Genomic DNA, 27,971 nt, shown 5'->3' with positions numbered 1-27,971 from the left:
TAAATGATTAGATGGTTTTGTGTTTAATTAAGTTTTAGGTGCGCTATAATCTCCTCCCACCTGCCTGTAATGTTGCGCGCTGCAGTTTTATAGCAACTGTTGCCCAGTGAGGCAGCGCCATAGTCACCGTAGTCCTGGCGACTGTAACCCACCAACAACAACCTCTCTCTCCATCATTACCACCTCCTCCACCATCCTCATCTTCATCAACTAGTCCACAGCTCAGGTTTGCTTAAACTCTTTACTATTTTTAGCCAACGCACAGTTCTCTTCTGGCGTCACGTTGTAGTTTGTTTGGTTCTTTTGAAGAAAATATTATCGCTCGGGTTTATGTTTGTCTGCTGATGAATGAAGGCTCGATGAATCGCTGGGGTAGTTTGCTAGCGAGGGTGTTTCTTTGTAACGTGTTAGCCTGCTTGCTAACGTTGCCTGTAATGCCCACTGCTGTGAGAGGTCCTGTTCGCTACCGTTAGCTAGCTACGGCCTCTTACTGCGTTGTGTGAGGCTAAAACTGGCCGAAACGCGTCCAGCTGGACTGGAAATTGTGTTTTCTGCGTAACTTATTTGTTTAAACTTGTCATGCTGAATGGTAGCGTAGGTCTTGGCTAGTCAGTGATGCTAACTGGTCAGCTGGAGCAGGAGCAGGTGTCTGTTGCTAACGCCACCGATGCCTTCTGACAATGCCTGTTGGTATCTCTCTCTTTTTTTTCTTTTTTTTGGGGGGGGGTAACGTTATGGGGATATTGCAAGTTTGTGTTTCGGGTGGTTCAGCTGTTTGCTCATACAAGATCAGTGCGTCGATTAGCAATGGAAAGTGCTGTGAGCTAGCCTTCCACACACACACTTACTGCTATTGACAATAGCTAAGCCATTACTTTCCCTTTTGTCTTAGGGAGCAAGATAGCTTCGCTAGCTCTCCATCTGCCCTCTTTGTGGCATCAGATGGCAATGATAAGCTGACTGATAACGCAAGGCTAAGTTTTGCAGTGGGCAGCTTTGAGGAAAACAACACTTAACGGATTATCCTTTAAACAGCGTGATGTTTTCTTGACTCGTTTTGTTAATCTGTATTATTGATTCAGCAAATGGACCGGTAACAGTTAATACACCCCATCCTCACAATAAGAATAATGCAGAATTATTGATTCCGTGTTAAAGACAGAAATTCATTTTTGTATTTCTATAATTCATCTTTTTGTACCCTGAGTATCAAAGAATTGAAGGAGGGTTAAGTGTGTTGTTTTTATTATGGCACTCAACAGAAAGGAGGTTGTTTGGGGGTTTGTTTGTTTGTGGGCATTCCAGGCTGCTTTTGAGTTGAGTAAAACTATTCTGTTTTTGTATTTCATTCACGTTTTGAACATTCCTTAATCTGATTGCAGATTTTTCTTATAAAAAAGTAGGTTTCTTAACGTTGCATCACAATTACTCTCGAGTCCACCTGTTCACCTGCAACCTCTGATTTCCCTTAGGCAAGAGAACAGGTGTGTGTGTGTGTGTGTGTGTGTGTGTGTGTGTGTGTGTGTGTGCGCGCGTGCTGAGAAGGGAAAGATGGGCACATCTGCAGCATTGTGGGGACTCTTTACCATCTTCATTTATTTGTATGCATCCGTCATAGAGAAGGCATCCAGAAACAATACACAACAACTGTTGGTCATCTTTGGCTTTTTCACTGCGATTGCTTATGTATTTTGTACGAGAAACGCCTGTCTCTCACCTGCAGCTGGACCTCACTGCACCAGAGTAATTCATACCACCTGTAAAATAAAAGCTAAAGCTCAAAATAATGTTAATGTATTAATCTGTTTGCATATACAACCCAAAATAGGTCATCCCTCCCACCAAATGCACACACACATAAACAGGATGTTGGAGACTGCTAGTTATAAGATCATGTTACCACTTACCTGTAGTCCACTAGGGCAGAAATAGTACCATGCCACCTGCTGCCTGGATCCTGTTGCATTTCCAATCACTTAAAGAGGGGCTGATTAATTCAATTATTCAGTCAGCCATTTTCATCGCTCGGCAGCACGTTTGTTTTGTTATTTGCCACAGCTTTTCAATAGTAATGTAAAAAGGGGGACACGTAAAGATTATAAAGGATGCATTTAGATTTTAGATGACCATAGTTATCAGCACTTAATTTTCCAGCTATGCGTTTTTGGGCATATCAGTGTTTTAATGTTTAATGCTTGCCTTTTATTTATGCAGGTTTTTCACATCAAAATCAGAATCGGCAGTCCTTACAAACAACTCCTGCTTTACAATCTTAGAACACAGCTCCTAAACAAACGTGCTACTTTGCATACCCCCTACCCCCTCCCTTTTCAGCTCCCAATTACATCTCACAGGTGCTGTATGAGCGGTGATCGTGGTGCTGTGTTTGTGTGAGAAAGAGAAAGAGCGATAGAAAGCGAGACTTTGAGTGTGGTGTACTTTTCAAGCTTGTTCACCTGTTCTTATGTCTTGGCTTAATGCATAAGAACTCCAACTTTGTCATACATAATCATTAGAGAGGCAAATTATAGTTCTTTGTATTTTCTGGTAGCTGTGACTGTGAACCTTTCCTGCTTTACTATTTGTTGCCTGTGGCATTAGCGGGAGAAACTGAGGAGGGGAAAAAAACTCTGAGCAAAATGTTGCACTCCTTGGTGGCTTTTGTTCCTCTGAGTCTTTGTAGGGCTTGCACTTGCTCAGTGGAGCACAGCATTTAAGTGGGCCACAAGGGAGTGACTGAATGGTGTGGCAGGAGGTGTATGAATGTGTGTGTGTGTGTGTGTGTGTGTCTTTATGGAGGGGGCTGAGGTGAGGCAGCAAGAGTGTGCTGCGGTGCAGGGTCTATTTTCCTACGATTAGGTGGGATCAGTTGTACTTGAGATTTCCACCTGCATTGTGGAATATAACCCTACGTCCTCTCTCAAAGTAGTTCCTTTCTCAGCATTCATATGCAGATGGTTGACAGATTAAAGGAAAAACCTAAACCCTTGACCCTTGTTATGCTGTGGGGGACATTCTGCTGATGCGGTTTGGGTCCGCTTGCCCCCTTAGATGGAAAGGTCACTACAAATCAATACAAAGTTATTCCAAGTGGTCACCTTTATCTTATGATGAAACATTTCTATTTTGAAGGGAGTGGTGTTTTCTAATATCAGACTCCCCTTTGCACAAGGGCAAACAAGTTTACCAAATAGATCAGCGGGTATGAAAACAATGTGAATTATTAACTGCGGCTTGCCATAACCAGATCATTTGAACATCTATTGTAGATTTCTGATGGACAGTGTTAGACAGTCTGTGCCACCATGACCAAAACAGCAAATGAGGGAAGAATGCCAGTCCTAGAGATACAGAGTCTTGCAGGAATAAAATCAAGACACAATGAAGCCGTGTGAGGAAATGGTGGCTAAACACCTGTGATAGACACCATCATGGTTTTTCCTATGAACTCAAAGCTGAAGTTTGTGAGGTGTGGCCCTTTAATAGGGTTGGTAGCTTGGATTCACCGGCTTTTAAACCAAGTTACTGGTTTGTTGTAGCATGCATGTAAAGGTTTAATCCTGTTGTTAGAATGTCAGCGTATTGTCCTAACTTTCAGTGTCTTAAGGAGATTTTCCTTTTGCCCTGCTATTTCTTTCATTTTCATTGCACCTACTACTGTTGACTCTACCCGGTTGTTTTCATTTGAGGTTGGTCACCTCAACAAGAATCAAGTGATAATTTTTGTCTAAAGAGAGGAGCCAGTGTCAGGTGAAGGGACAGATCGAGCTGTCCCTGCAGAGATTTGAAGCTGTTGGGAGACCCAGCTTAATTAACCAAGAGAGGCTTGTTCATGGAAACTGTGGTGGGAAGGAGGTGGCCTTTCCCTAGAAAGGAAAGGAATGGAGCCGAGCGTAGCCATACTATTATTAACTCACAAACACAGGTTCACCATCGGGTTTGTTCTCCCTATTGTCCTTAATTTCACAAAGTCTGTCTTAGTAGGTATATAAATGCAGTCTTAAATTTAAGATGTAGAATATAGATGTAGAATATAGGTCTCTGGTTAGTACTAAACCCATCTGGTAAAGATCTGTAATGAGGTATTTTGTTCTTGGCAGTTTTTTTGTTTTGTTTTGGGGGTTTTTGTTAATACTATTTCATGCAAGTCTTAAGTAACATAAACCTGTAAAAGTAGTGCCGGTTAGAGAAATGAGAAGCAGCATCTGTTTGGAGTTTGTTAAATATTAACTTGGTTTATGGCTGTGAACATGGAGACAGGATCATGCGTCACTGAAGCATGAGGCTCTCGGCACACTGAGTACCAGAGGGCAGAAACAGGTGTTTCCGTAGGATTGGTCTAGAGCTGTTTTATTAGCATTGATTTCAGTAGAACATACAAGGCTCTGTGATGGTACCTAAGGTTTCCTACATTTTATGTCGTGGCCTAACCAAATCATGTGGATTGGGTGGTGCATCAAAAGTATTTGCCTATTAGAACTGGTGTTCATTGATCTTTGATTGCACACTAGTATTAGCTGTGTGCTACACTGATAATTACAAGTAATATAAACCCCCTATTTAGCTGTGAATAGAGTATTACATTTTTTGTTTTTTCGGGGTGGGCAGAAGCATGATGAACACTAAGGTACAGTACCTTTTCTTTTAACAACAATCTATACATGTTGACTGAAAAGTCAGTCGTTAAATTTGAGGAGCAAGCAAAACAGGTATTCCATTCTTGATGTAGGCTTTTTTTTTAGCTACTCAAACAGTTTGGGGCCTTATTTGTCATATTTTGCTTTCGTAATGGTCCAGATGATCGAGTCACCAGGTCCAGACTACAGACAGGCCAGTTTAGCAGATTTGAACTCATAACCATGCTATTATGATGCACAATGTGGTTAGGCAGGAAATAAACCCTTTTCTGTAAAAAGATTCCCCAAATCGCAACATATTTTCCCCTCAAAGTTATATATATCACTCAGCATTAATGTGTATTCCATAGATGTGCATTACACTGCCATATTGGCATGCTTGGCTTTTGAAGTGTTTGCATTTAAAAAGCTGAATGGTCTGTTTCTTTTTTTCACTCCAGAGGTGTTTGCGGTTTCCAAAAATCATTTTCCCTGGTCAAACCTCTTTCCACTTTACCTCAATCCGTCCTCCCATACAGAAAACACTATGATTATACAGGGTCTCTTGTTTGTTTTGTTCTTTTTTTTATTTGTTTTTTTCTTTTTTAAATACATCAACAAACTGTGTTCAAGGACATTAAGTTTTCATGAGTCCATGATTTCATTTTCTCAACTGAGCTGTCCCTGTCCTCAATGCAGTACTTCACAAGGCCTTGAAGGTCTTGTCTGTTCAGCCTTATATCACAGATGATGAAACTCCCCCCAGTTTCCTTGTACTTTTACATTGATGAGCTTTAACCTGTACCTATTTGTCCATAAAAGTCTTTCACGCTCAAGGATTCCTCTATGCTGCTGGTGAAGTGACACAATTCACCAGGTTTTATCTTTACATAACTTACCAAGTCTCTTGTTGCTCTGGTCGCAACTTTTTCTAAATGTGTTGCTGGTGCCAAATTCAAAATTTGCACACATTTTTGAGCATAGCTTTTCTTATATTCAGCACTATATTAGATTAAATACATTGTAATTAACAAAACGTTGTCCTGTGTTAATTTTAAACTTCTGTAAAAAGCTGCTTTACAGGTTAGACCATCTGGTCTACAATGATTTAGTGTTTTCCCTTTCTTATTTAGGCGCCATGCAGACCCCTGAAGCAGGCGCTGACTCCACCTCCACTGTCCCTCTTCAGACCACTGTGCCTGTCCAGCCTACTGGCTCCACCCAGCAGGTCCCCGTCCAGCAGCAGGTATGTCCAGCCTGCCTGGTGCCAGTGCACATGAAATGGATGTTTGTATTACTTAGTTCAATATAGAAGTGTAGTAAACAAGTTGATTAATTAATAACCTTTGCGATTTATCTTTCCAGGCCCAGACTGTTCAACAGGTTCAGCATGTTTACCCAGCACAGGTGCAGTATGTCGAGGAAAACAGTGGCGTCTTCACCAATGGCACCATGTGAGTCACTTAGCCAGACTTCTCATACACCACTCCACAGATATTAACGTAAAATCTCTGAAGCCTGTTCTTTCTCCTCCCTGGTCTCTTCACACCATCATTCATGTCACAAGCACATGATGTTGGTGGGAGTGCATGGTTGTTTTTGTGTTAGATTTCTTTTCTTTGTGGTGTGGAGACCTGTGTTTGATGGTGCTTAGTCACCTGAAAATGACCTGAAGTAGTCTTTTCTTTTAAATTGTGAGGCTTTCCAAGAGTCTCTTGAGTCTAGGGAATAGAGTTAGATCCACACTCAATAACAAGCCCAAGCCGATATGTGACGCAAACAAAATGCAGAAGTACGGCTATGCCGTGTTATATCAGCTGCGATAATACAGGATATAAAAGTGTCTTATCATGACATCGTCGCTGTAGCAACTACATGCTTTAATGTTCCCTAGCATGTACAGCAGTGACACAAGCACAGTCATGTCATTGCGTGAGGCCCATCTCAGCGTCCGATGTCGATTTATCTCTAACACAATACTTTGCAAAATATGCAAAAAAAAACCTTTTCCACTCAAAGTTTAAACAACAAACATGATTCACCGTTTGACGGAAAAACATACTGTTGAGCACAACCAGGCTGTTCCAGAGGATGTTAGCAGCTGGTCATGTGCAACCCAAAAGTAAACAAATGACTCAAGAAAGCATCAGTATCTGCACTCTTTAGTTGCACTACATGGAACAGGAAGAACAAAGTGTGGATGGACATTATTGATTCGGTTTCATGGTAGAAAAGCATGACTTTAAGCGGCTGGTTAAAAAGCTCGACCCAAGATAGAACATCCCAAATAGACAATATTTTTCAGTATATAATGTGACAATCAGTGTTGAGCCTTTTTTTCCTATTTTACTTCTAATGTCCAGGGAAAATCTTGCTTAGGCTACTTTTGTGCTTACTTGACTTATGCTATGTCACTGTATACAGTGGGGCAAAAAAGTATTTAGTCAGCCACCGATTGTGCAAGTTCCCCCACTTAAAAAGATGACAGAGGTCAGTAATTTGCACCAGAGGTACACTTCAACTGTGAGAGACAGAATGTGAAAAAAAATTGTTGTTGCCCGGGCGGTGTGTTTTGGATCATTGTCATGTTGGAAGACCCAGCCTCGTTTCATCTTCAAAGTTCTCACTGATGGAAGGAGGTTTTGGCTCAAAATCTCACGATACATGGCCCCATTCATTCTGTCCTTAACACGGATCAGTCGTCCTGTCCCCTTGGCAGAAGAACAGCCCCATAGCATGATGTTTCCACCCCCATGCTTCACAGTAGGTATGGTGTTCTTGGGATGCAACTCAGTATTCTTCTTCCTCCAAACATGACGAGTTGAGTTTATACCAAAAAGTTCTACTTTGGTTTCATCTGACCACATGACATTCTCCCAATCCTCTGCTGTATCATCCATGTGCTCTCTGGCAAACTTCAGACGGGCCTGGACATGCACTGGCTTCAGCAGCGGAACACGTCTGGCACTGCGGGATTTGATTCCCTGCCGTTGTAGTGTGTTACTGATGGTGACCTTTGTTACTTTGGTCCCAGCTCTCTGCAGGTCATTCACCAGGTCCCCCCGTGTGGTTCTGGGATCTTTGCTCACCGTTCTCATGATCATTTTGACCCCACGGGATGAGATCTTGCGTGGAGCCCCAGATCGAGGGAGATTATCAGTGGTCTTGTATGTCTTCCATTTTCTGATGATTGCTCCCACAGTTGATTTTTTCACACCAAGCTGCTTGCCTATTGTAGATTCACTCTTCCCAGTCTGGTGCAGGTCTACAATACTTTTCCTGGTGTCCTTCGAAAGCTCTTTGGTCTTGGCCATGGCGGAGTTTGGAGTCTGACTGTTTGAGGCTGTGGACAGGTGTCTTTTATACAGATGATGAGTTCAAACAGGTGCCATTCATACAGGTAACGAGTGGGGGACAGAAAAGCTTCTTACAGAAGACGTTACAGATCTGTGAGAGCCAGAGATTTTCCTTGTTTGAGGTGACCAAATACTTATTTTCCACCCTGATTTACGAATAAATTCTTTACAAATCCTACCATGTGAATTCATGGATTTTTTTTTTCACATTCTGTCTCTCACAGTTGAAGTGTACCTCTGGTGCAAATTACTGACCTCTGTCATCATTTTAAGTGGGGGAACGTGCACAATTGGTGGCTGACTAAATACTTTTTTGCCCCACTGTATCATGCTGGTGGTTGATGTTTCAATAGAGTCACATTTCAAATTAGGTAGTGTGTAGTGCTAACCAGTGCACCACTGTCGCACTTAATTATCTTAAAAGCACAAAATCCACAATAACACCTATTTTTAAATTGTCTGTTAAATAAATTTACCATGTATAAACGTTTGTAGTTTTTATATCCTTACTTTGGGCACACTGGCTGATTGTTGTCATCTCTTCTAAACAGAAGAACCTACTCCTACTCAGAGCCAGCGCTATACAGCCAGAACAGTGGAGGGAACTACTTTGACACACAGGGCAGCTCAGCACAGGTGTCCACTGTGGTGACGTCACATGGCATGACCAACAATGGAGGAGGGGGCACTGGAGGAATGAGCATGGGTCTGGCGGGGGGTCAGGTAATCAGCAGCAGTTCTGGGGCTTACCTCATGGACAGTGCTGGACCCCACCCTGCAACCCAGACCGCACGAGCTTCACCAGCTACTGTAAGTTGCATAGCATCGACTGTGTGGGTCCTCGGTCTACCTTTCCCTCTTTGCATTTGTGTGTTTGTTTCTTGATCTGAGTAGTGTTATGTAGTTTGTTGTGATTTGGTAACTTATAAATTTTGCCTGGTAAGATCCAGGCCAGTAATAGTTTGCTTGGAATCTCCCTATTAGCATAAATGCTGTTTCTGTCATGCTTCATCTATCTATGCACGAGTTTGATCCGAAATGTGGATCGGCCATTTCTTAATTAGAGTTCCAAATTTAAACTTTGAAGTTATGTCATGTGTGCAAAATTTTCATGTGTGCACATATTGTACCATATCATACATAGACAATTTTAGCGTGCTACTTTTCCTTCATTGTGTGGCGTGTGCTTTATCTCTGGTCATTATGTGGTGCTAATGTATGAAATGCACTGTGTAGGCTGGGAGTTTCTGGAGTGATGTAACTTCTACCGGCAGTGTTCACTATCATCTTTAATGTTATTTGAGCAATATAGGGGTTTGTTTTTATCCCTTATTTTATATGTCTACTATTCCCAATCTTTGAGGAAGAAGACAGGGAAGTGATAAGAGCTAAGAGACAGGTGCAGTAAGGAGGGAAAATCGTAGCCTTTTTATTTTGCTATGATGATCTGAATTCACTGTAAGAAAATATTTTGCATTTTAGAAAATATCTACTCATAAAACAACATGTGCAGTCAGGTTTCACAGGACTATGCAAGTCTATGAAGACCTGCGTGCACCCTTATTGCTTTGCATAGGAATTAAGAGGCTAAGTAGCAGCCAGGTGCCGCTAATTATACGTTATTAATTGATCATCAGCAAGTGTGAGCACCTCTATAAAAGCAGAAGTTTGCTGGTTTGGAGCATTCAGGTGTGGGTTAACACAATGTCACAATCTTTCCAGCAATTTACCCCAAGACTGTGCAATAATTGGAGAAATTGCAAAAAAGAAGAAGAAGAAAATTCATTACCACACAATTAGAAAAAGATTGAAGAAGTATGGTTTGTTGGGAAGGGTCGCCAGGAGAAAGCCTCTTCTCTTTAAAAAGAAGAACATGGTGGCTAGTTTTCAGTTTGCAAAGTTGTATCCGAACAAACCAGAAGACTTCTTCATCACTATCTTTTGGATGGACGATACCAGAGTGGAGATGTTTGACCATATAGCACAGCCCCACATCTGGCAAAAGCCAAACACAGCATATCAGCACAATCACCTCATACCAGCTGTTAGGCACGGTGGTGGAGGGCTGAGGATTCGGGCTTGTTTTGCAGTTTGTAGTGATCGACTTCACCATGAACTCCTCTGTAGACCAAAATACTCTAGAATCAAGTGTCAGGCCATCTGTCCAACAGCTAAAGCTTGCCCAAACTGAGTCATGCAACACAATGATGAGCCCAAGCCCAGCACCAGATCTATAACAGAATGGCTGAAAAAGAAAAGAATGGAGGTGTTACAGTGGCCTAGTCAAAGTCCAGCCCTCAGTCTAAATGAGATCTGGACTTTTATGCAAGAGAGCTGTGCATAACTAAATATCTGCAAACCAGAAAGAACTAAACCAACTCTGTACAGAAGAGTGTGCCAAAATTTTTCCATAACATTGAGAGACACTGATAGTCATACTGAAAAGCTGTTGCTGCTAAAAATGTTTCTACAAGGTGTTGAATCACTGGGTCTATTTACTTTTTTCCTGGACTGTTATGTACACTTCATCTAAATTATTAGCTTTCAAACAGTCTTTTAAGAGTCATATTTCCAACTACTGCATATCTCACTTTGGAAGTAAATGTTCTTGCACTACAATGACCTGCTGAGAACTAAGAGCCAGGCGTACATACTATGCAATCACCCTCACTTGAGCTAAGTGTTTGGTTTTTACTTTAATTTATACTATTGGAATCACGCTGAGACACAGCACATATTTACCAGAAGAGCACTAAATAGTTTTGAACTGAGAATGGTTAACTTTATGCCTCGTGTTCATGCCTCCCCTCTCTGTAAAATAAGAGCCAGTCTGGTATTACAGAGTCATTGTCATCTCGAAAGGTTTTCCTGAATGACAGGTTGTCCTGCTCTGCCTGGGTTTAGCGGTGCTTGCTTTGGAGTCTTTTCTAGATTGCATTTTTTTTTTTTTGCTTGTGGCCTATTCATGTGTGTACATCAACTCTTATTTTTCTTGCTTTTGTTTTCATTTTCCCCTCTTACATTTTGTTGTCCTGTGCTTCGTGGTTTATCAGATTGAAATGGCGATTGAGACTCTCCAAAAATCTGAGGGTTTATCCAGTCAGAGAAGCTCGCTGCTCAACAGCCATGTAAGTTGCTTTTATGAACGCTCGCCCACGTCTAACCTTAACTTTTGCTAAACTCGCTCTCTTGCTGCCTCCCTCCAGTCTCTGTACATTTAAGTTCAGTGTGGTGCCTGCTATTTTCGTTGCTGGTTTTAATTATTACCGCTTTAAATTTTCTGGCTGCTATAGAAGCTTTTGCAGAGCAGTGATGGAGCAGTATTATATTTACTAACTGTTGGCCTAAGGTTTTTGTAAGGACCAACATGGAAGTCTGTTAAGTTAAAAAGGAAGATAAAAAAAAAATGTCATGAAAAACAATTCTTTCTTGCTGTTGTAGCTCCAGTGGCTGTTGGACAACTACGAGACAGCAGAGGGAGTAAGTCTGCCACGATCTACTCTCTACAATCATTATCTGCGCCATTGCCAGGAGCAGAAATTGGACCCTGTAAATGCAGCTTCTTTTGGCAAACTCATCCGCTCCATCTTCATGGGTCTCCGTACAAGACGCCTCGGGACAAGGTTAGCGCCTTTTATCTTCTTAAGTAAAGAAAAGCTGTTACATTAGGGATTTGACATTTTAATCTATTAGAAATATGCCCGCCTCCTCACTGTGAGTCTATCAGCGTGTTTTAACTTTGGGGTTTGTGTTGCAGAGGGAACTCCAAATATCATTACTATGGTATACGTGTGAAACCAGATTCCCCACTCAACAGACTCCAAGAAGACATGCAGTACATGGCACTCAGACAGCAGCCTGTTCAGCAGAAACAGAGGTAGAGCACACACAGCCTGGACTGAAATATTAGCAAGTTGTAGTTTTAGTAGGTAGGAAGCAATGTGATTTTGGTATTGGGGGGTTTTTGTTATTGTTTTGTTTTTGTTTTGTTTTTTTAAGGTTCAAGCCAGTGCAGAAGTTTGATGGTGGCTCTGGGGAGAATTACTCAGGTGGAGGGCAGCACCATCCTGGTGCTGCAGAGCAGACAGTTATAGCACAGAGCCAGCACCACCAGCAGTTCCTAGGTCAGCGGCTTTTCTTTTTATCCAAAAGTCTGAACTGACATATACTGGCTATTATGTCTTTTAGATGATTCTGTTGTGTTCACTTCCAACAGATGCGTCGCGGGCACTCCCCGACTTTGTAGAGCTGGACCTTGGACAGAGCAATACAGAGAACATCAGCCTAGATGATGTGAAAGCTCTCCAGTCCCTTTACAGAGAGCACTGTGAGGTTAGACAAAGTGCTTTTTATATTCAATGCAGCGTCTCACACACACACGGCACACTGGGCACTTAAGTTGATGTCACAAAGGAAACGGGTCAGGATCCTCTTTCATGCTAAAAGATGGCTGAGTAATCCCTTTCAATGTTATCACCTTCATTGATGCGTCATCGTGTGTGTGTGTGTGTGTGTGTGTGTGTGTGTGTGTGAGACTATTAACCTGGGCTTAACTTAATTTCTGCAGGGCCCATATTATGTTTTCCACTTATTTTCTAATAAGACTGTTTTTCTCTGTCAAAGTAAGGTCAGTTTTGTTCTCTTTATCAATCATAACACCATCTTTTTTTCTTAATCAAGAACTACAGTAAATGGGCTCTTACTTACATGGTGCTTTTCTACTCACTTTGAGCAGCTAAAGCACTTTCTCACTACAAGTCTCATTCACCCAATCTCAGACACAATCATACAGTGCTTTTTTTTTCTTCTTCTTCTTTCTTTCTTTCGATCTGTGTGTAAGCACTTTTTGAAATGTTTTTTTTTTTTAAATCTGACATTCGCACTTACGCTCTGATGGATGTATCATGCCCAAGGATACTTCGACACACAGACTAGAGTAGCCAGGGATCGATCCACCAACCTTCAAATGTGTATACCTGCTCTCCCATCTGAGCCACGGCCGCCCCACAAAAAGCTGCTAATACTAAAAATACAGTAAAGTACAGTTTTGCTTAATTTAAAGAAGTCTGTGAATTTAAAGTTTTGTTGGGTTTTTTTGGATTGAGAGTGGGGGAACTTTCGAAAAGATCAGGTGTGACAGATCTGTAAATGCCAGCAGCTGACATTTTGAAACAGAACATTCTCCTCAACTCTGATAATGACCCAGAAATTAGGGATCAAATCATCCACAAGTGTTGACCACAGCTCTAACTTTTCATTTTATCCAAATTAAAAAAGTTAAACAAAAAAAAAAATGTCCTTACAAACCCATAGTAGTGTGTAACCTTGCAGATAGTTTGGTATTTTAATGTCCGTGTTGAAGGTTTCCGCTTGTTAATACAAAAGGAATGGAATTTCATTTTAGCACTAAGTGCAATGGAAAAAAAACTGACAATATAACAGAATTGACTAGCAATAGTTTTTAGAAGTCATTATTTTCAAAAGAACAAAGAAAGCAGTATCAGTCATGAATGTTCTCTTTTCATTTCAGGCTATCCTGGATGTGGTTGTCAACCTCCAGTTCAGTCTGATTGAGAAGCTGTGGCAAACATTCTGGCGTTATTCTCCCCCGGACACTGTAGAGGGTGCTACTGTCACAGAAAACAGGTGAGGTCAAGTAAATGATATACATGCAGTATGTTGTGTCTGAAGGATAAATATTAAAATATTTAATGTCAGAAATTAAAAAAAAAACAAAAAAAAAAAACAGGTTAATCTGGGGTTTTTTTTTTTTTTTGTTTTGTTGTGTTTTGTTTTTCATTTTGTAGCAGCATAAGTGAGATTGAAGCGCGGCTCCCCAAATCACAGCTATTGGTGCTGTGCAGAAACGAAACTGTACTCAAGTGGATGAGCACCTGCGACCATTTAATGTACCAGGCCCTTGTGGAGATCCTTATTCCTGATGTCCTGAGACCCATTCCCAGTGAGCCACAGTCACACATGACTCATGCTTTATTTGTTTGTTTGTGTTAATGTTGATGACAGCTCAATCATTAATGCAGTGTTGTCAGATTTGCCTTTCTGTATCATTTGTCAGGTGCCTTGACTCAAGCCATTCGCAATTTTGCCAAAAGCCTGGAAAGTTGGCTCACTAATGCCATGAATGCCATTCCACAGAGAATGATCCAGACCAAGGTATGTTATTGCAGATGTTTGTATTTGGCTGTATGGCTTTCAGATCACATACTTAGAAAGCATGAGTGTGTTCCTCACCCTTAAGTATGCATACATCGAAACCTAAAGACTGAGATCAACAGCAAGGAGATGGTTTGTAAAGTGGCTTGCAGATGTATAGCAATTGTGTGCAGGCTAACTAAGGTGAAGTAGTTCTAACAAAGTAAGATTTGCAGTAGGATGCATTAAAGCTTATCAGGTACATAAATAAAACTTAATTGAATTATGGTGGCTGGCACTGAGCGTAACTTCAAGGCCTGGCTGTAATAACACTACGGTTTAATAATAGATAACATGAATACCTAGAGCAGACTAATGTGTTTACGATACGTATGCATGTGTACTTAAAAAAGATAACATCTGGGCTCTTGTTTCTTTTAACAGATTGCCGCTGTTAGTGCCTTTGCGCAAACATTGCGCAGATATACATCTCTGAACCACCTGGCTCAGGCGGCACGTGCTGTGTTGCAAAACACATCACAGATCAACCAGATGCTCAGCGATCTCAATCGTGTTGACTTTGCCAATGTACAGGTAAGAACTAAAGATCTTAACTACTGTGTCAAAGAATAGACACTTATTCATTTTTTTGTCGATTGTTTTCTGAAAATGTCCAAATACAACCCCTGTGTGACTGTTGCATAGGAGCAGGCATCGTGGGTGTGCCAGTGTGAGGAAGGAATGGTTCAGCACTTGGAGCAGGACTTCAAGGCCACATTACAGCAGCAAAGCTCTCTGGAGCAATGGGCAGCGTGGCTAGACAATGTGGTCACTCAGGTCCTCAAGCCCTACGAGCACCGGCCCAGCTTCCCCAGGGCAGCTCGACAGTTCCTGCTAAAATGGTCCTTCTACAGGTCTGTGGTAGAGGGTGGGAAATAAGTGTATTCTGAGACACACATGAGAGTGTGCAGCATTGTTTTGAAAAGACAAAAACACTTTGGTGTTTTATATTTCTGCAGCTCGATGGTGATCAGGGACCTGACCCTACGCAGTGCTGCCAGCTTTGGTTCCTTCCACCTGATTCGACTGCTGTATGACGAATACATGTTTTACCTGGTGGAACATCGTGTGGCTCAAGCTACTGGAGAGACACCTATTGGTGTCATGGGGGAGGTAAAGATGTTGCATATCTTGTTTTCTCTTTACTCTCTCTGACTTTTTAAAATGATGTTTCATAGTTAGTGCCGTTGTCATACACTATATTAAATAACAACCTGTAAAATCATAGAAAACAACTAAACAGAAAATTCTTTATGATAATTGTTTGTCTTTGCAGTTTGACAGTCTCAACACCTTATCCCTTACTAACATTGACAAAGGTATGTAAAATGATAATATTTGCTACAAATATTGTGAGATTTTTTTATGTCATTGAATTGTGATGATTTCTGCATCTTCAGTCGTCTCTAAAGCTTCCTTTTAATGCTTGTTTGCTGTTTTCTCCTGTCTAGATGAAACAAGTGGGATGGACAGTGACTTAGAAGAGGACACGGAGGAGTCCGGGGAGCCTCTTGCCAAGCGGGAGAAGTCGGAGCACGAGGTAATCCAGGTGATCCAGGTCGGGGCACTAGAAGATGGGTCCCACCCTGTGGTGGGTGTTGTCCAGCCTGGTGTACTTCACTCTTTGCCGCAGCCCCCACAGGACCACACTGAGCACATCCTTACCCCCTCTGTTGGTACTCCGACCATCCGCCACTGCAGCACCACGGGCAACACCTATGCCTCTGTTTGAGGGTCTGGGGGCACAGCTGACCTTGTCTGGCCTCTTTTTGCCCTGTTACTCTTCACATATCTTTCTCTTTGTAAGTCTTGGTGTTTGTGTCCTTTTTCACACATTGTCTCTGTTTGCACCGGTGTGGATGTGCTCTCCTCTTCCAGCCGGGTCAGTGGAGGAGCAATGAAGTGCTGATACACCGGCCACGCTGTTCTGTCCTTGTCTTACTGCTTAGATTCTGGATGTGCTCGTTAAGTCTGTGCTCGGCAGCTGATGGAAGGGACCTGAAGGAAAAGGACTAATTCGACCCGTTAAATGTTTCCCGTTTCTGCCTCTGTCTGTGTATGCAGATGGGTTTTATCCCGAAGACAAATTACTACTGATAACTACTGATGTCTCAGAGCTCAAATCCATGTCACTAGTCCCAGTGGAGCAAAGGCATTGATTGACTCAAGACCTTACCTATTGTACATAATAGTTTTGCTATAATTTCAATTAATATTACATAAAAAAGAAATCATGGTGCTATCATTGTGTTTTGGGTTTTTGTTTAGTTTTTCCTTAATTTTCTAGTTAATCCTCCTAATTTTAGTATGATTTCATGTTGTCACACATTCCAACTGCTGATACACTTTTGGTTGAACAAAAATGTTTCTGTATGTAGCTAACAAAACTTTATATATGATTTTAAATTAAGGATCATGGGGCAGTTTTTTTCCGTTCCCTTTGAAAATGATTTAGTAGCCACTCAACGATAGACACTTATAGCTTTTAGCCACATAAAAACTAAGGAAAAAAACCCTAAAGAGATGTCACTGCTGCTACTCTTGTATATAGGAAATTGAGAAGAAAGGCTGTTGAAAAGGAAAAAAAAAGTCTCTAATGCTAGCTTTTCTATGCACTCTGTGCATAACGCTTGCCTTCGTTAATTTTAGATGCTCTGTAATTCTGTTTATGTGACAAGCTGTAATCTTGAAAACAACTCACCCGACACGTTCCCCTGTTTTTGCAATTTCTGTCTTAATGAAATTCCTTAAGTTTGCAGTGGACCAAAAACTAACGCAAGGAAACTGAAGAGTGAGCCAACTGGGGCCGCACAGAAGTTGTTTCCTGTCCAACAGTGCCATGTTGCAGAGCAGAAGGAATGTCAGGGATTTAATGTACCTCGGCTTTATCATAGTGCCTTATCTTTAAATGCAGCTGCCCGTGTAGTCCTGACTGTGTGCTGTAGAGAGCCTACAGCCCTTCTGCATTGTCCAAGCCACAGATTTGGCTTTTCTGGTGACTCGTGGCTGGATTTGGGCTGGCTCATCAGTGTTGAGACCAAGGGATGCAGGCGCAGACACGCCCGTTGTTTCCTCCAGCTCAGCTCTACTTAGCCCGCTACTTATCTGAATCGTGGTCTGTAGCCTCTCCCCTGCCCTCACTCTGCCCTCTCAAGGCCTATTCTTGCATTATTAGCCTTCGTTTTTGTGTGAAGTGTGTGAACGTGCGTGTTTGTGAACATGGATGCTTATGTGTGCGCTGCGTTTTTATGTACGCATGTGTGTGTTTATGCCTGTGCGTCTGTGTGCTTGTGTGTATTTGTTGGAACACATCCATCAGTCACCCTACCTCAAACCAGTGGTGCCAGCCCTTTGACGCGTGCAGCACAGTCACCTAACCTTATTGCACACACACCACTGTACTGCACAAATCTCAACGCGATAGAGAAAGTCTGCATTGCTTTTCTCTCACCTCTGACACACGTTCCTTTCAATTTTTAGCCCGTGACATGCTTCATTCTTTGTTCCCTGTTTAAAGATCATCTTTGTACAGTGGACCAAAAGTAGATATTTTCTGATATTCAAAGAGATATAGAGAGATATATATGTATAGTATATATAATGATGATACACTACATATATTTGTTGTTGGAGTTTTTTTTGTTTTGTTTTGTTTTTTTAACGTGGTTGATCTGATTGTTTCTATGTGAATGTTTCTTATGGTAGCTCATCTGTAATTAGTTCATAGACTGTGAAATGGGAAAGGCATGGTGACTAACTTCTGATTCCTTAGACTACATCTATACTTGAACTGTTATAGCCTTCTATGTTGTGGAGAATATTGAGATTAATCCTCTAAATAGGAACATTTTGTTACTAAAATAAATCTGTTCTTATTTTTTCATGCTTGTTGAAATGCTCTGTACAATTTCTCTGCAAAAATGTTTATTTATTGATATTTATTGTGATTTTTTTTTTTCTTTTTGTTAAATTGCTTATGCATATGTTATAATGGGTACTAATGATAACTCTTGATTATTCCGCTGAAAAAAGAGCAGACCTGTACAGAAAGGCTGGATTTTCTTTTCTTTTCTATTTTTTTTTTCTTTTTTTGTCATTTATGTTGATTTAAGGGTAAAGAAAAAAAAATGCTGTTATCACAGCCCTTCAGCGGCTATCTTTAGATGCTAGCAGTACACTGGTACTTTTTGTTTTTAGCCTTGCTTGTGTGCCTGTGTAGAAAACATGCTTAACATTAGGGAAGTGTGGGAAAGTGCAAATGTCTTTTCAGCTATTGGGTCAGTGGACTCTACTTGATGTTCAGCCTTTTGGGGATGAGGATATCTGAAAAGTAAATTCTGACATTTCCAAACTTAGCTTCCTCACCAATTAAACCTATGCTACATCTGTAACACTAGCCCTGCTTGCCCTGCCAACGTGTAACACTAGCCGCACTTGTCCTGCTGGCTTAAGAAAAAAAAAGTCACTGATCGTATTGTAGAACTAGGCTCACATAAATCCAAGATTTTAACTGTATTGAATAGGAACAGCTTGAAAAGTCTCCAAAAAGAGCCAAGCAAACAGAGCGTCGGACGAGACACTGACGCCCTGGCTCTCAATATTAAACTGAGTGCAACTTAAGAGAACAGAGAAAGTAATGAAAAATGTCCAATAAATGGAGAATTTATTAATCTCTTTTATATTGTGGAAATCCTTATATAAATATGTGTTCACGTAATTGAAAAAATGAAATGCACCATTCCCACAGGCTCCTTTCATGGGGTTGTGTCTATAAAATGTCCAAATTTGTTGTAAATCTGGGTGTACTGTTAGGAATAAAGGTTTTGCAGAATACTTTTCTTCTTTGCTTGGCAATGGCATTTTTACCTTTCTCCAGCTGGATTATGTTATCACTCAGAGATGAAAAGTTATTTTGTGCATTCGAAGTGAAAATGGCTTAAAATGAATTTACTGGTTTTCCTTTAGGATCAAAAGTGCTTTCTGGTCTTGCACACTCTGCCATGTGCTGCTAGAAGCTTCTTATTTTTGTATCTCTCTCACTAAGTTTAGCTCTTTACCCAGTTTACTTTTACCAGATTGTGCCAGATGCTGATTTGGCTTTCTCAATCTCAAAGCCTGCCTCTTTCCCAAAAGCTGGACCAATGTTAATGCAGCCAACACTATTATACTTTATTTCTGAGTGTCTTTGAGATTGATGAAGATTGTTTTTGTAACCACTGTTTGCAAATTTCCAAATAAGACCCTGGTGAAAGCTGAGAATTGCCTCTTCAGCTGAACAATATGGCAGCTTCACTGACCCATAGCGGACTCCAGTGCCTTTAATTTCACCCTGGCCAGAGCAGTGGGCCTTGGTGACTATTGGGTCTCTGGTGGGCTACAGATAGAGGCTACAGAGCAGACATTTCCTTGCACAGGTGCTGCCACTAAGAATGCTGAGGAAGCATAAAGACGTCCTCAGACTGGACTCCTGATTATTTACTGGATTTGACACACACACGCGCGCGCTCATGTTGCTCATGGTAGATTGCCTGCATTTTATTGTACAGAACTGGTTAATGAACCATGATAAAAACTGTAAGTAAAATGCTCTCTCATTTTTTTTTTTCTCATGATCGTGATTTGTTTTGAATATTTTCTGAATGCTGTGACCCGTTTTGAGATTTGTAATTTTCTTTCTTTTTTTTTTCTTTCTAAGTGCCATTTGACAGTCTAGTGAGTCGTGGCCATCTGTAGCACCCTCTAATGCAAGCACAAGCATTTGGGAGTGGCGTTTAGGGAAGGTTTCTATTTGGCTTCACCCTAGACAAAAGTGTGTATATATCAAAAACAGAAAAGGTATATTTATTTGTGTCTTAACTATTTCATTTGTTCTTTTGGTGAACATTTTATCTGATATGTTGGCTCAAAGTGCTTTTGTGATTACTTTTCCCCCTTCTTTTTTTGGATAATGTATAGTATCTGATATAATATATACACAACTTCATGTGACTTTCCTTTTGTGTGCTGTTAAGTTTTCTTCATATAATGTATATTTTTCAAAATTGGCAAAGCAAACCAACATGTGTAGGATGATTTGTATCGTGTATTTTGCATTAAAAAAAAAAAAAAAAAGCAAAAAAAAAAAAAGGATGATTCGGGGGCTTTTATATTTACGACATTATCATTTAGTGTGTCGTATTGATGATCATAGAAACTATTAAAGACACATGTAGTTTGTTTTTCTGAATATTTCAGATCTCAGCTCAGGCTAGCTTTAGTGTTGTTTTTCTTAAAATTTGTGACTTGTCTTTGCAGTAATAAACGTTTTCTTGTTCAAAGCCGGCGTCCTTTTTAACAAGCTTGATCCACTCACCGAGCGATGCCCATTAAATTTTATTCAACCATATGCATACATATAAACATCAATAGCATTCGAACTCTGTATGTATTCAGATTGTATGGCAGAATTGTAAAGAAAAGCATGAAGTTGCATTTCTTGAAAATTGTACAGCATTTTTTTTTTTTTTTTTTTTTTTTAGAACGGGTGGTTCATCACTGTAAAAGTAGCAAAAAGAGTATAAAATACTGCAACAGCTGTAGGTAAACAGAGCTCCAGATAAAAATATTGTTTGATCAATAATGCTGAACAAAACTAGACTGGTTCTGATAATTTAAACCGAGCTTGTACAAGCGACATAATACTGAAATGACTACGGTCCAATAACCTTTTCGCTTTTTGGCATCAATATGGCTTACACTTCCTCTCACAGTTCACCCCTCAGTTACTCAGCTAGAATACGTTAAAATAAAAATGGGTAATTGTGAGCCATCTTAAAGAAATACTCCACCTAAAGTGTCTCTAAAGTATTGAAGTCAGCCAAATACACCAGTCAAACCTGCTGCGGGTGAGTGTTTGAAAGTAAAAACAGATTTTGGGCAGATAGCACATAAACCGCAAGTAGTTTGAAATGAAAACCCTTCAGCTATGCTAACATTATATGATTACGACAAGTAACCACAAATGAGACTATGAAAAAGACAAATTAATTACAAATTAATAAAAGTGCTAAAAGACACTAAGCTAGTAAAAGAAATACAGTAACATATCAACACCGGCGTGAGATTTTTATTTTTACTATTTCCTAATTTCAATGAAAATTTGGCTTTTTCAGTCCAAGCCATTACTTTCTCAGGGTTAGAACAGCCTTGACTGGTTGTTAAAAAAAGGAAAGTTTTATGGCGTTGAAAGAGAAACAGAGTTCATCTAAGATGGGCTTTTCAAAATGCTCTGTTATTACAAAAAAAAAAAAAATTCAAAAGGAGAATATAAATCATAGCACATCAAACAAGGACTGCCAGCACTGGAAAAATAAGCAAGATTACAGTTTACGAGAGCATGGGTAATGTAGAACATAATTTTACATTAATGTCCAGATCTGTGAGGGGGAAATAACTCCAGGTACATGAAGCCGTATAAGAGAGCCATAAGAGGAGGACTGGACCGGCCGTATACTCCAGCTGAAATCACATTTAGGATGAGTTGGGATCAAACACCTAAATTGTTTGAGAGCCGAATATTTCACTAAATAATTTACGCAAGAAAATGGATGGATTGGCTTCGCACAGCATCAACACTAAAGCTGCACTAATATTCTCAGTGAAAATATTTTCTTTAATTCTTATCATTGTACCTTGAGTGTTTTTGTAACCTCAGCCTTGAGGTTAGAGAGGCACAGGCCGTGTTCGTTTGATGTTAAGCAGCCTCACTTAGTAAACAATCAGCCTCCTTTTTCATGGCCGTCGTCTTCCACTGCGCTGCGAGTCCTCCCAGTGTGACTCACATGTTCCTCCAGCTGTTTGGAAGTCACTGAAACTGCAAACCTGGAGTCTCTCAGAATTCTGGAAACTGCTTGCAGTGCTGGATTTTAAAGAAGTGTGTTTTGGAGTATACTGCTGGCCTTCATGTCCTCCTTCCTACTCCTTTGCAGTCCTCCTTTGGCACTCCAGGCTTATAGTTGGAGTTTTTCTCTTAAGAGTAGAGTCAGATTTTTTTTTGTTCTGTTTTTAACTGTTATTTTTCATTTATTTATTTTTTTAGTTTTTTCCTAATACAGTTCTTATGCTTTAACTCAGTCAAGAGGTTGAGGGTCAGCTATGGGCATGGTGTGCAGAACTTCATCCAGTAGTTGCAGGGCTCGGTGTAAATGGATCTCAATCCAACAGGGTGTCTCTTTAATGCTTTGCCGTGGGTAGTCCGGCCCCCAGCCCTTCACGAAGCTCATCCGGAGGATGCACAGCCTGCGCAGGTCATCGACCCCAATGCCTGCAGCAGCTGACAGACCTGCAGGGGAAATTACAAGCGGCAATTTTTAGATCGACGTGGCACTACAGGCCAAACCAAAGCAGAGAAACGTGAGGCAACTGAATCCGTGTGTCTGTGTGGAACATACTAAGTAGGTACAGTTACCACACAGAGACTATTACTAATATACTCGTTCGTCCCACTCACATCAGGTTGCATATTGTACTGCATTTCCACTAAATTTAATTTAGCCTTCTAGCCTTACTGACTACTCAAAGCACTGCAGACTAAAGGTCATCCATTCATACAGTGCTTTACTCTACACCCTTCAAGCACTTTTTCTACCTTTCATCCATGCACAATTGAGCTAAATTTGCATGTAGCCAGATGAAGCCCACACAGGCACAGGAAGAACATGCAAGACGCACACAGAAAAGACTCAGTCTACCCACTGCACCACCGGTCAGCTATAAAGACGTTTCTTTCATTATCATCATTATCATTGACAGTTAAAGAAAATGAAGTTGTTTTTAAAAAGTCTCACAAAACAGTCTGACAAAACCAACAAATAAAGGAAGGAAAACATTGTTTGCTTTAATGCATAAAAAGACAAACTGTGCATAACAGGTTATGAATAAATACATTTTAGCTCAAAAGTGCTTTGGTCAGAGTTTCTTATCTGATATTTAACATTTACCAAACAAAAATAGAGCTTGTCATAAAAACACAAGTAATCATAACAATATACTTGTTCAAGGCTAAGAGTGGTAGTAAGAAGACTCACTGATTGCAGGGGCGATGCCTCCCACGGAGCCTGGACCTGGAATATTCCCAGCGACTGCAGCTGCTTGCGCTGCAGCTGCTGCCTGAGCCGTCGCTGCCTGCTGCTGCATCTGCCTGTGGCACTGACGCAAGTCAAACACCTGGCAGGGGACAAGGCAAATGCTAAAAATCTGTCTACAAATATTGAGAGACTCCGTGTATATATGGTTAAAATTCTCTACCAGTACAACGAAAAAGGGACACTTCACATAATCTACTGAGATTATCATTAGTCCAAATCTCATAATTATGCTATTCGCACCTTAATGTAAGCACTGGGGTAGATCTTGTGAACTGCGTCGCCAGGTGCACGTCCAGCCTCTCGGTCCAGATAATAGCTCTGCACAAACACTGCGTGATCACTCAGACAGCGCACCCAGACATCTCCTTCACCTTTGCACTCCAGCTGCACGCCTTTGCCGATGTGGAGCCTAACGACATGAAGGACAGGAAGTAAATAGTAACCATATTTGACATGAATTTCTTCACTAAACAATATCATGATATATTTTAAAGTGTGTGACATAGTACCTGGCTCTCTCTATGTTCTCCGTCCTGTGGACATTGCTCAGTTGACCCAAGCAGAAGCGATCCCCTCCTGATGGATCGACATAGCCATCCACAGTCACTATTGGACATGTGGATGGAACTTTAAACGTCTCCCCAACTTGGACATCCATCTCAAAGTATGCAATCGAACACCAGTATTCTGGAGCTGAAACAACCAGCAAGCAACCAGAGGTCAATCAAGTTCACTCATAGCACAATTAGGGATAAAAAAAAATTTAAAAAGCAAACTGTCTTTGATCTTCTTCTTAGTACTTACCAGGGTGGTTGGATATGGGTGGCTGGAATGCAATTTCATTGGTAACAGGCCCTGTAAATCATGTTGAAAATAATTACACGTGTATTTAAACAGAGACATTTTATTTAGAAATGAGTATTGAACACATAGCAGCTAGAAATGACCAAAAGAGGCTAACTCATAAACATAATGCACTGACCAGACATCGATGGTGAAGACTATTTTACTAATTTTCAAATCAACTTTTAAATTTGATAAGCTTAACTCCACTCACACAGAAGTATTATCTCTAATATCTTCAATAACTCATAAATAAACCATCACCTATTTGGCTTCACGTCTCTGTAGAATACTAATGTGTACAGCAGCCAGTCTTTAACTAAACTACTTAACAGGGTTAATTAGCCTAAAAGCACATTTGTCTCCACTGGCTTGAACGCAGAAAATTACAAATGAATTTATCAGATTTGACTTGTCCAAGCTGTGCAGAACTTGTGCATGTTTTATATTCACTCACAGTAATGCCCTGTGTGAGGCATGGGCGGATGATGCTGTAGGTGCCCATTCTGGTGCTGAGGCCCCGCTGGGGTGAAGCTGGGGTTTCTGTTCCAGTTCGGGGTAGGATCTGTAAGCATACATTTAAAACAGCTCCATTAATAAATAGCTTAAAACAAAAGACTAAATAAAAGTAACTTTGGCTAAATAAGTAATCAAATTAATTCATTTCCTTAAAAAATGCTTATTTAAATCTAACAAACCCCAAGTGTAAAACAGCAACATTTAGATTCACAGTGTTTTTAAAGTAGCTGCATTATTTTAATTTTGCAGAAGGTGCTGACACTGTTTCGTGACTTACTTGAGGGTCCGGCACTAATGGTCGAGAAAGCAGAAGTAGAAGCTGAACTGCTGCCCTCTGATGGGGGAAGTAGAGCAGGGCTGTTGAATGTTTCCTGTGGGCCCGGCCTCGACGGTGGATGCTGGATCGTCGGCAGGTGATTTTCAGAGCTGGAGTGAGATGGCTGGTTATCGTAGTCATACTCATCCTTTACTAAGAGTGGACCTAGCAGAACAGGACATGGTTAGAACTGAAGAACATTCACAGAAATCTATATTGAGCAAACAGAAAATGCTCACCCTACCTGAACTTGAGAGGGTCAGTCCTGATAAGTCTGCAAACACATTTAACAGCGAGACATTTTAATCAGCATCACTCTAAGTGTGGCTTAATAATCAAGAGTAAAAATTAGGCAAGAAACTTGGATATTTTAACTAAATATTATGTATAAATATGAGATATGACATCAAAGAAAATGATCACGTTGAATAAACCGTAACATTCTTATATAAGCCCTTTATTAGTACTCTATATATATATTAATAACTCAAAAATTAAAATCTACTCACCAATTCCAGGAGAGACAACCCTCTCGTAGTGGTATGGGTTGACACAAACATTGTCACACTTCAGGTCAAACGCATACTGGCAATATTTCACGTGTTTTAACTCATTCTTGTGTAGATCAGGCCATCGCCATAATCTGGCATAGACAACGTGGGGAAACCCTTTCCGCCCCGCCACCTAGAGCAAAGAGGTGCATCACATTAGACAGGTCCTTAAGTTTTCCAATTTACAATCACAGGGTGTAACACCAACAAACACAGAAGTATGAATTTGCTACTTTACCTGTAGGCGTCCATCCAGAGTCCGCTGTATGGTGACACACTTGCTAGGATGAGCTCCATTTGTAGTGATGGCTGTAATAAGGGAATCCAGCTCATCTTTCTTCTCCTTGAGCTTCTTGACGAGGCTCTCGATAGCTCGCTTAGCGAAGCTTTCGCTCTCTCCTCCCTGACGGTGGCACATGAGGCTGTGCACAATGCTCAAGCAGGCATCATTACTCGTGGGGGTGCTTGTGATTGACATCTTGCTCCTTAGGTTTCAACCTTGGGGAGGCTTTCCAGCTGTATCCTCTTTACCTTTACCAGAAGAAATGAGAAGGTAAAATTACCGTCGAGTCACTGTTGCCCAAATTTAGCAACCTAAAGCAGGAGGAGAACTGTCTTCAGTGAGAGTTGAGATGATAATCAGGATTTCACACCACAATTCATAAAGTAAAAATCAATCTGTGAATCACCTCAGGTGGGGAAGAAAACTAACTGACATAATACTCAATGTACTGGCCACAGAAAGAAGAGTTTTTCTGGCAACTTTTCCAAAGAAGACTGCTCAAGGTTGTCTCTGTATCTTTGATTCAAAACTTTATGCACATATGAACAGGTGCTGATAACAATGTTGTCATTCTGACATCTGAGTTGTAAGGCACATAATTAATTTGTAACCATTGCTTCAAAGTTCCCATTCATCCATTAGCAACACTGCATTGACAAATACAGTGTGTTGTACGGGGAGCAAAATAACTTCAATTTCTGAAAAAATAAATTGATACTCAGTTAAAGTTTTACTTATTACTACAGTCTCACAAAAAAAATGTAACTAGCCTTTGTCCTAATAAAGTCATTCCATCTTAAATCAGTGTAAACATTCTGATTGACCACTTTGTAAAATTTGAACTTAAATGTTTATATATGTTTTTCTTTGAACTCTGGGGCCATGCTCGAGATACGAGCATGAAATTTTCTTACCATAAAAGCCAATCAGAGTCTGCAATTTGGGACTAAGATAAAAGAAAAGTTCACATTTCTAATTGTCTGTTTTTGGTATCGGTCACAAATTACAACCCCTAGTTCCCTATAACGCTAAAAGAGGCTAGTGATAATTTCAGGCTTTTATCTTTAATAGTTTTTGATATATTCGTGTTCAAACAAGGCCTCAAATTTCAAAGTGGGGAAAACGTGCTGAAAGTTGACAGATTTTTGAAAAATATGTGTCTTTAAAAGTATTACACATATTTAGCTAAAACTTCACACCCACAATTATACCTGTACAAACTATGGATCATTACATTTTTAGGCATATCGGAGAGGAATGAGCAAAAAAATGTTTTGTTTTGTTGTTGTTTTTAAAACTGGTGATTTAAGATGAAATCACCATATAGCTAATGGAAGCGGGTAACTTTATATTTCCTCTATCCCTTATACCCCAGTATGATGCAGCCCAGCCTGGTCGGTACTACACTGCTCGTGATCATGAATAACTGTGTATTCATATTAATGCACGTTTAGCAAATGAACAATTAATGAACAGAATAAGGAGAGCCAGCAATTTCCAGTTCATCCTCTGTTAGCATTAGCTAACACTGGGTTACTAATCAACTAATTCTATATATAAATCACAACACAAATCAAAGAGGAAATGTTGCGCACTTACAGTGATACCACCGAGCTGTAGCCTTGTTCCTGGATGCAGGAGATAATATATGGTTTACTTTATCTACGAAGTGGCAGCGTTAACTAGCTCGCCTTAGCGTTATTTCGGCTAGCTTGCTAGCACACGCTAACATTCATCAACTTCACGCCTAGCTCGCGAGGGTCTCCTGTGATGGACCCAAACCTAAAAACCTCGTCAAACGTTTCAGTGTAATACTCGCTAAACTCGCACTCGTTTATATGTTCGACTTCTTATACTTCACTGATAATGTGAGGGGGAATATATATGCTAACAACAACGCGTTTTACTAGCTAGTTAGCCACGAAAATAAACAAAAAAAAATCTCCACCCACCACGCTCCATCTGCGCATGCCCACGCAGGAGATGACAGGCGTGCCGCTGCGGTGCTGTTTGTTTATTTTACAGTAAAGACAGTGAAAATCGCCGCGCTGCTGTGAGCTTAAAGCTCATATCTGAGAGCGAAAAGTGACTAAATTGTCACAGCGAACCTATTCATTTTTCAAGTATCAAAGTCTCAGTGAGTTCTAGG

At 40.6% G+C, this 27,971-nt stretch overlaps 2 protein-coding genes across 7 annotated transcripts; one reads left to right on the top strand and one right to left on the bottom strand.

Moving 5' to 3' along the window:
- Positions 1 to 69: 69 nt before the first annotated feature.
- Positions 70 to 21,501, top strand: rfx3 (regulatory factor X, 3 (influences HLA class II expression)). 5 transcript variants are annotated; one of them, XM_082538762.1, is made up of 18 exons: positions 1,295 to 1,316; positions 1,404 to 1,484; positions 5,750 to 5,862; positions 5,982 to 6,070; positions 8,524 to 8,782; positions 11,026 to 11,100; positions 11,414 to 11,595; positions 11,730 to 11,849; positions 11,972 to 12,096; positions 12,189 to 12,304; positions 13,503 to 13,618; positions 13,780 to 13,934; positions 14,049 to 14,146; positions 14,570 to 14,719; positions 14,831 to 15,039; positions 15,145 to 15,298; positions 15,462 to 15,504; positions 15,637 to 21,501. In XM_082538762.1, exons 3-18 carry the CDS (start codon positions 5,755 to 5,757, stop codon positions 15,915 to 15,917), a joined length of 2,280 nt encoding a protein of 759 aa, XP_082394888.1. In that variant the 5' UTR covers positions 1,295 to 1,316; positions 1,404 to 1,484; positions 5,750 to 5,754; the 3' UTR covers positions 15,918 to 21,501. The 5 variants fall into 5 exon arrangements, with proteins under 5 accessions (XP_082394886.1, XP_082394889.1, XP_082394885.1 ...); XM_082538760.1 differs by lacking the exons at positions 1,295 to 1,316; positions 1,404 to 1,484 and adding an exon at positions 70 to 226; XM_082538759.1 differs by lacking the exons at positions 1,295 to 1,316; positions 1,404 to 1,484 and adding an exon at positions 253 to 686.
- Positions 20,657 to 27,931, bottom strand: smad4a (SMAD family member 4a). 2 transcript variants are annotated; one of them, XM_082538765.1, is made up of 11 exons: positions 27,775 to 27,931; positions 25,778 to 26,070; positions 25,498 to 25,672; positions 25,233 to 25,262; positions 24,950 to 25,153; positions 24,611 to 24,718; positions 24,115 to 24,165; positions 23,820 to 24,003; positions 23,551 to 23,719; positions 23,251 to 23,389; positions 20,657 to 22,505 (listed from the first exon to the last, which is right to left on the bottom strand). In XM_082538765.1, the coding sequence occupies exons 2-11, from the start codon at positions 26,015 to 26,017 to the stop codon at positions 22,294 to 22,296; spliced, it is 1,512 nt and encodes a 503-aa protein (XP_082394891.1). In that variant the 5' UTR covers positions 26,018 to 26,070; positions 27,775 to 27,931; the 3' UTR covers positions 20,657 to 22,293. The 2 variants fall into 2 exon arrangements, with proteins under 2 accessions (XP_082394891.1, XP_082394890.1); XM_082538764.1 differs by having other exon boundaries at positions 27,422 to 27,930.
- Positions 27,932 to 27,971: the final 40 nt, after the last annotated feature.

Source organism: Aulonocara stuartgranti, assembly GCF_965226115.1.
Source record: "Aulonocara stuartgranti genome assembly, chromosome: 7".
NCBI classification, from domain to species: domain Eukaryota; kingdom Metazoa; phylum Chordata; class Actinopteri; order Cichliformes; family Cichlidae; genus Aulonocara; species Aulonocara stuartgranti.
This window is presented reverse-complemented; position numbering and strand designations above follow the sequence as displayed.

What these genes read in the sequence shown, in the direction of transcription:
- smad4a (XM_082538765.1), bottom strand. Translation starts at nt 26,017, where the DNA reads ATGTCAATCACAAGCACCCCCACGAGTAATGATGCCTGCTTGAGCATT. An exon ending in ACTGACCCTCTCAAGTTCAG is followed by an intron (nt 25,154 to 25,232) that starts GTAGGGTGAGCA and finishes CTGTTCTGCTAG; the next exon opens with GTCCACTCTTAGTAAAGGAT. An exon ending in GCCTCACACAGGGCATTACT is followed by an intron (nt 24,166 to 24,610) that starts GTGAGTGAATAT and finishes CATGATTTACAG; the next exon opens with GGCCTGTTACCAATGAAATT.
- rfx3 (XM_082538759.1), top strand. An exon ending in GCTACTGTCACAGAAAACAG is followed by an intron (nt 13,619 to 13,779) that starts GTGAGGTCAAGT and finishes TTCATTTTGTAG; the next exon opens with CAGCATAAGTGAGATTGAAG. An exon ending in CTAAAATGGTCCTTCTACAG is followed by an intron (nt 15,040 to 15,144) that starts GTCTGTGGTAGA and finishes ATATTTCTGCAG; the next exon opens with CTCGATGGTGATCAGGGACC.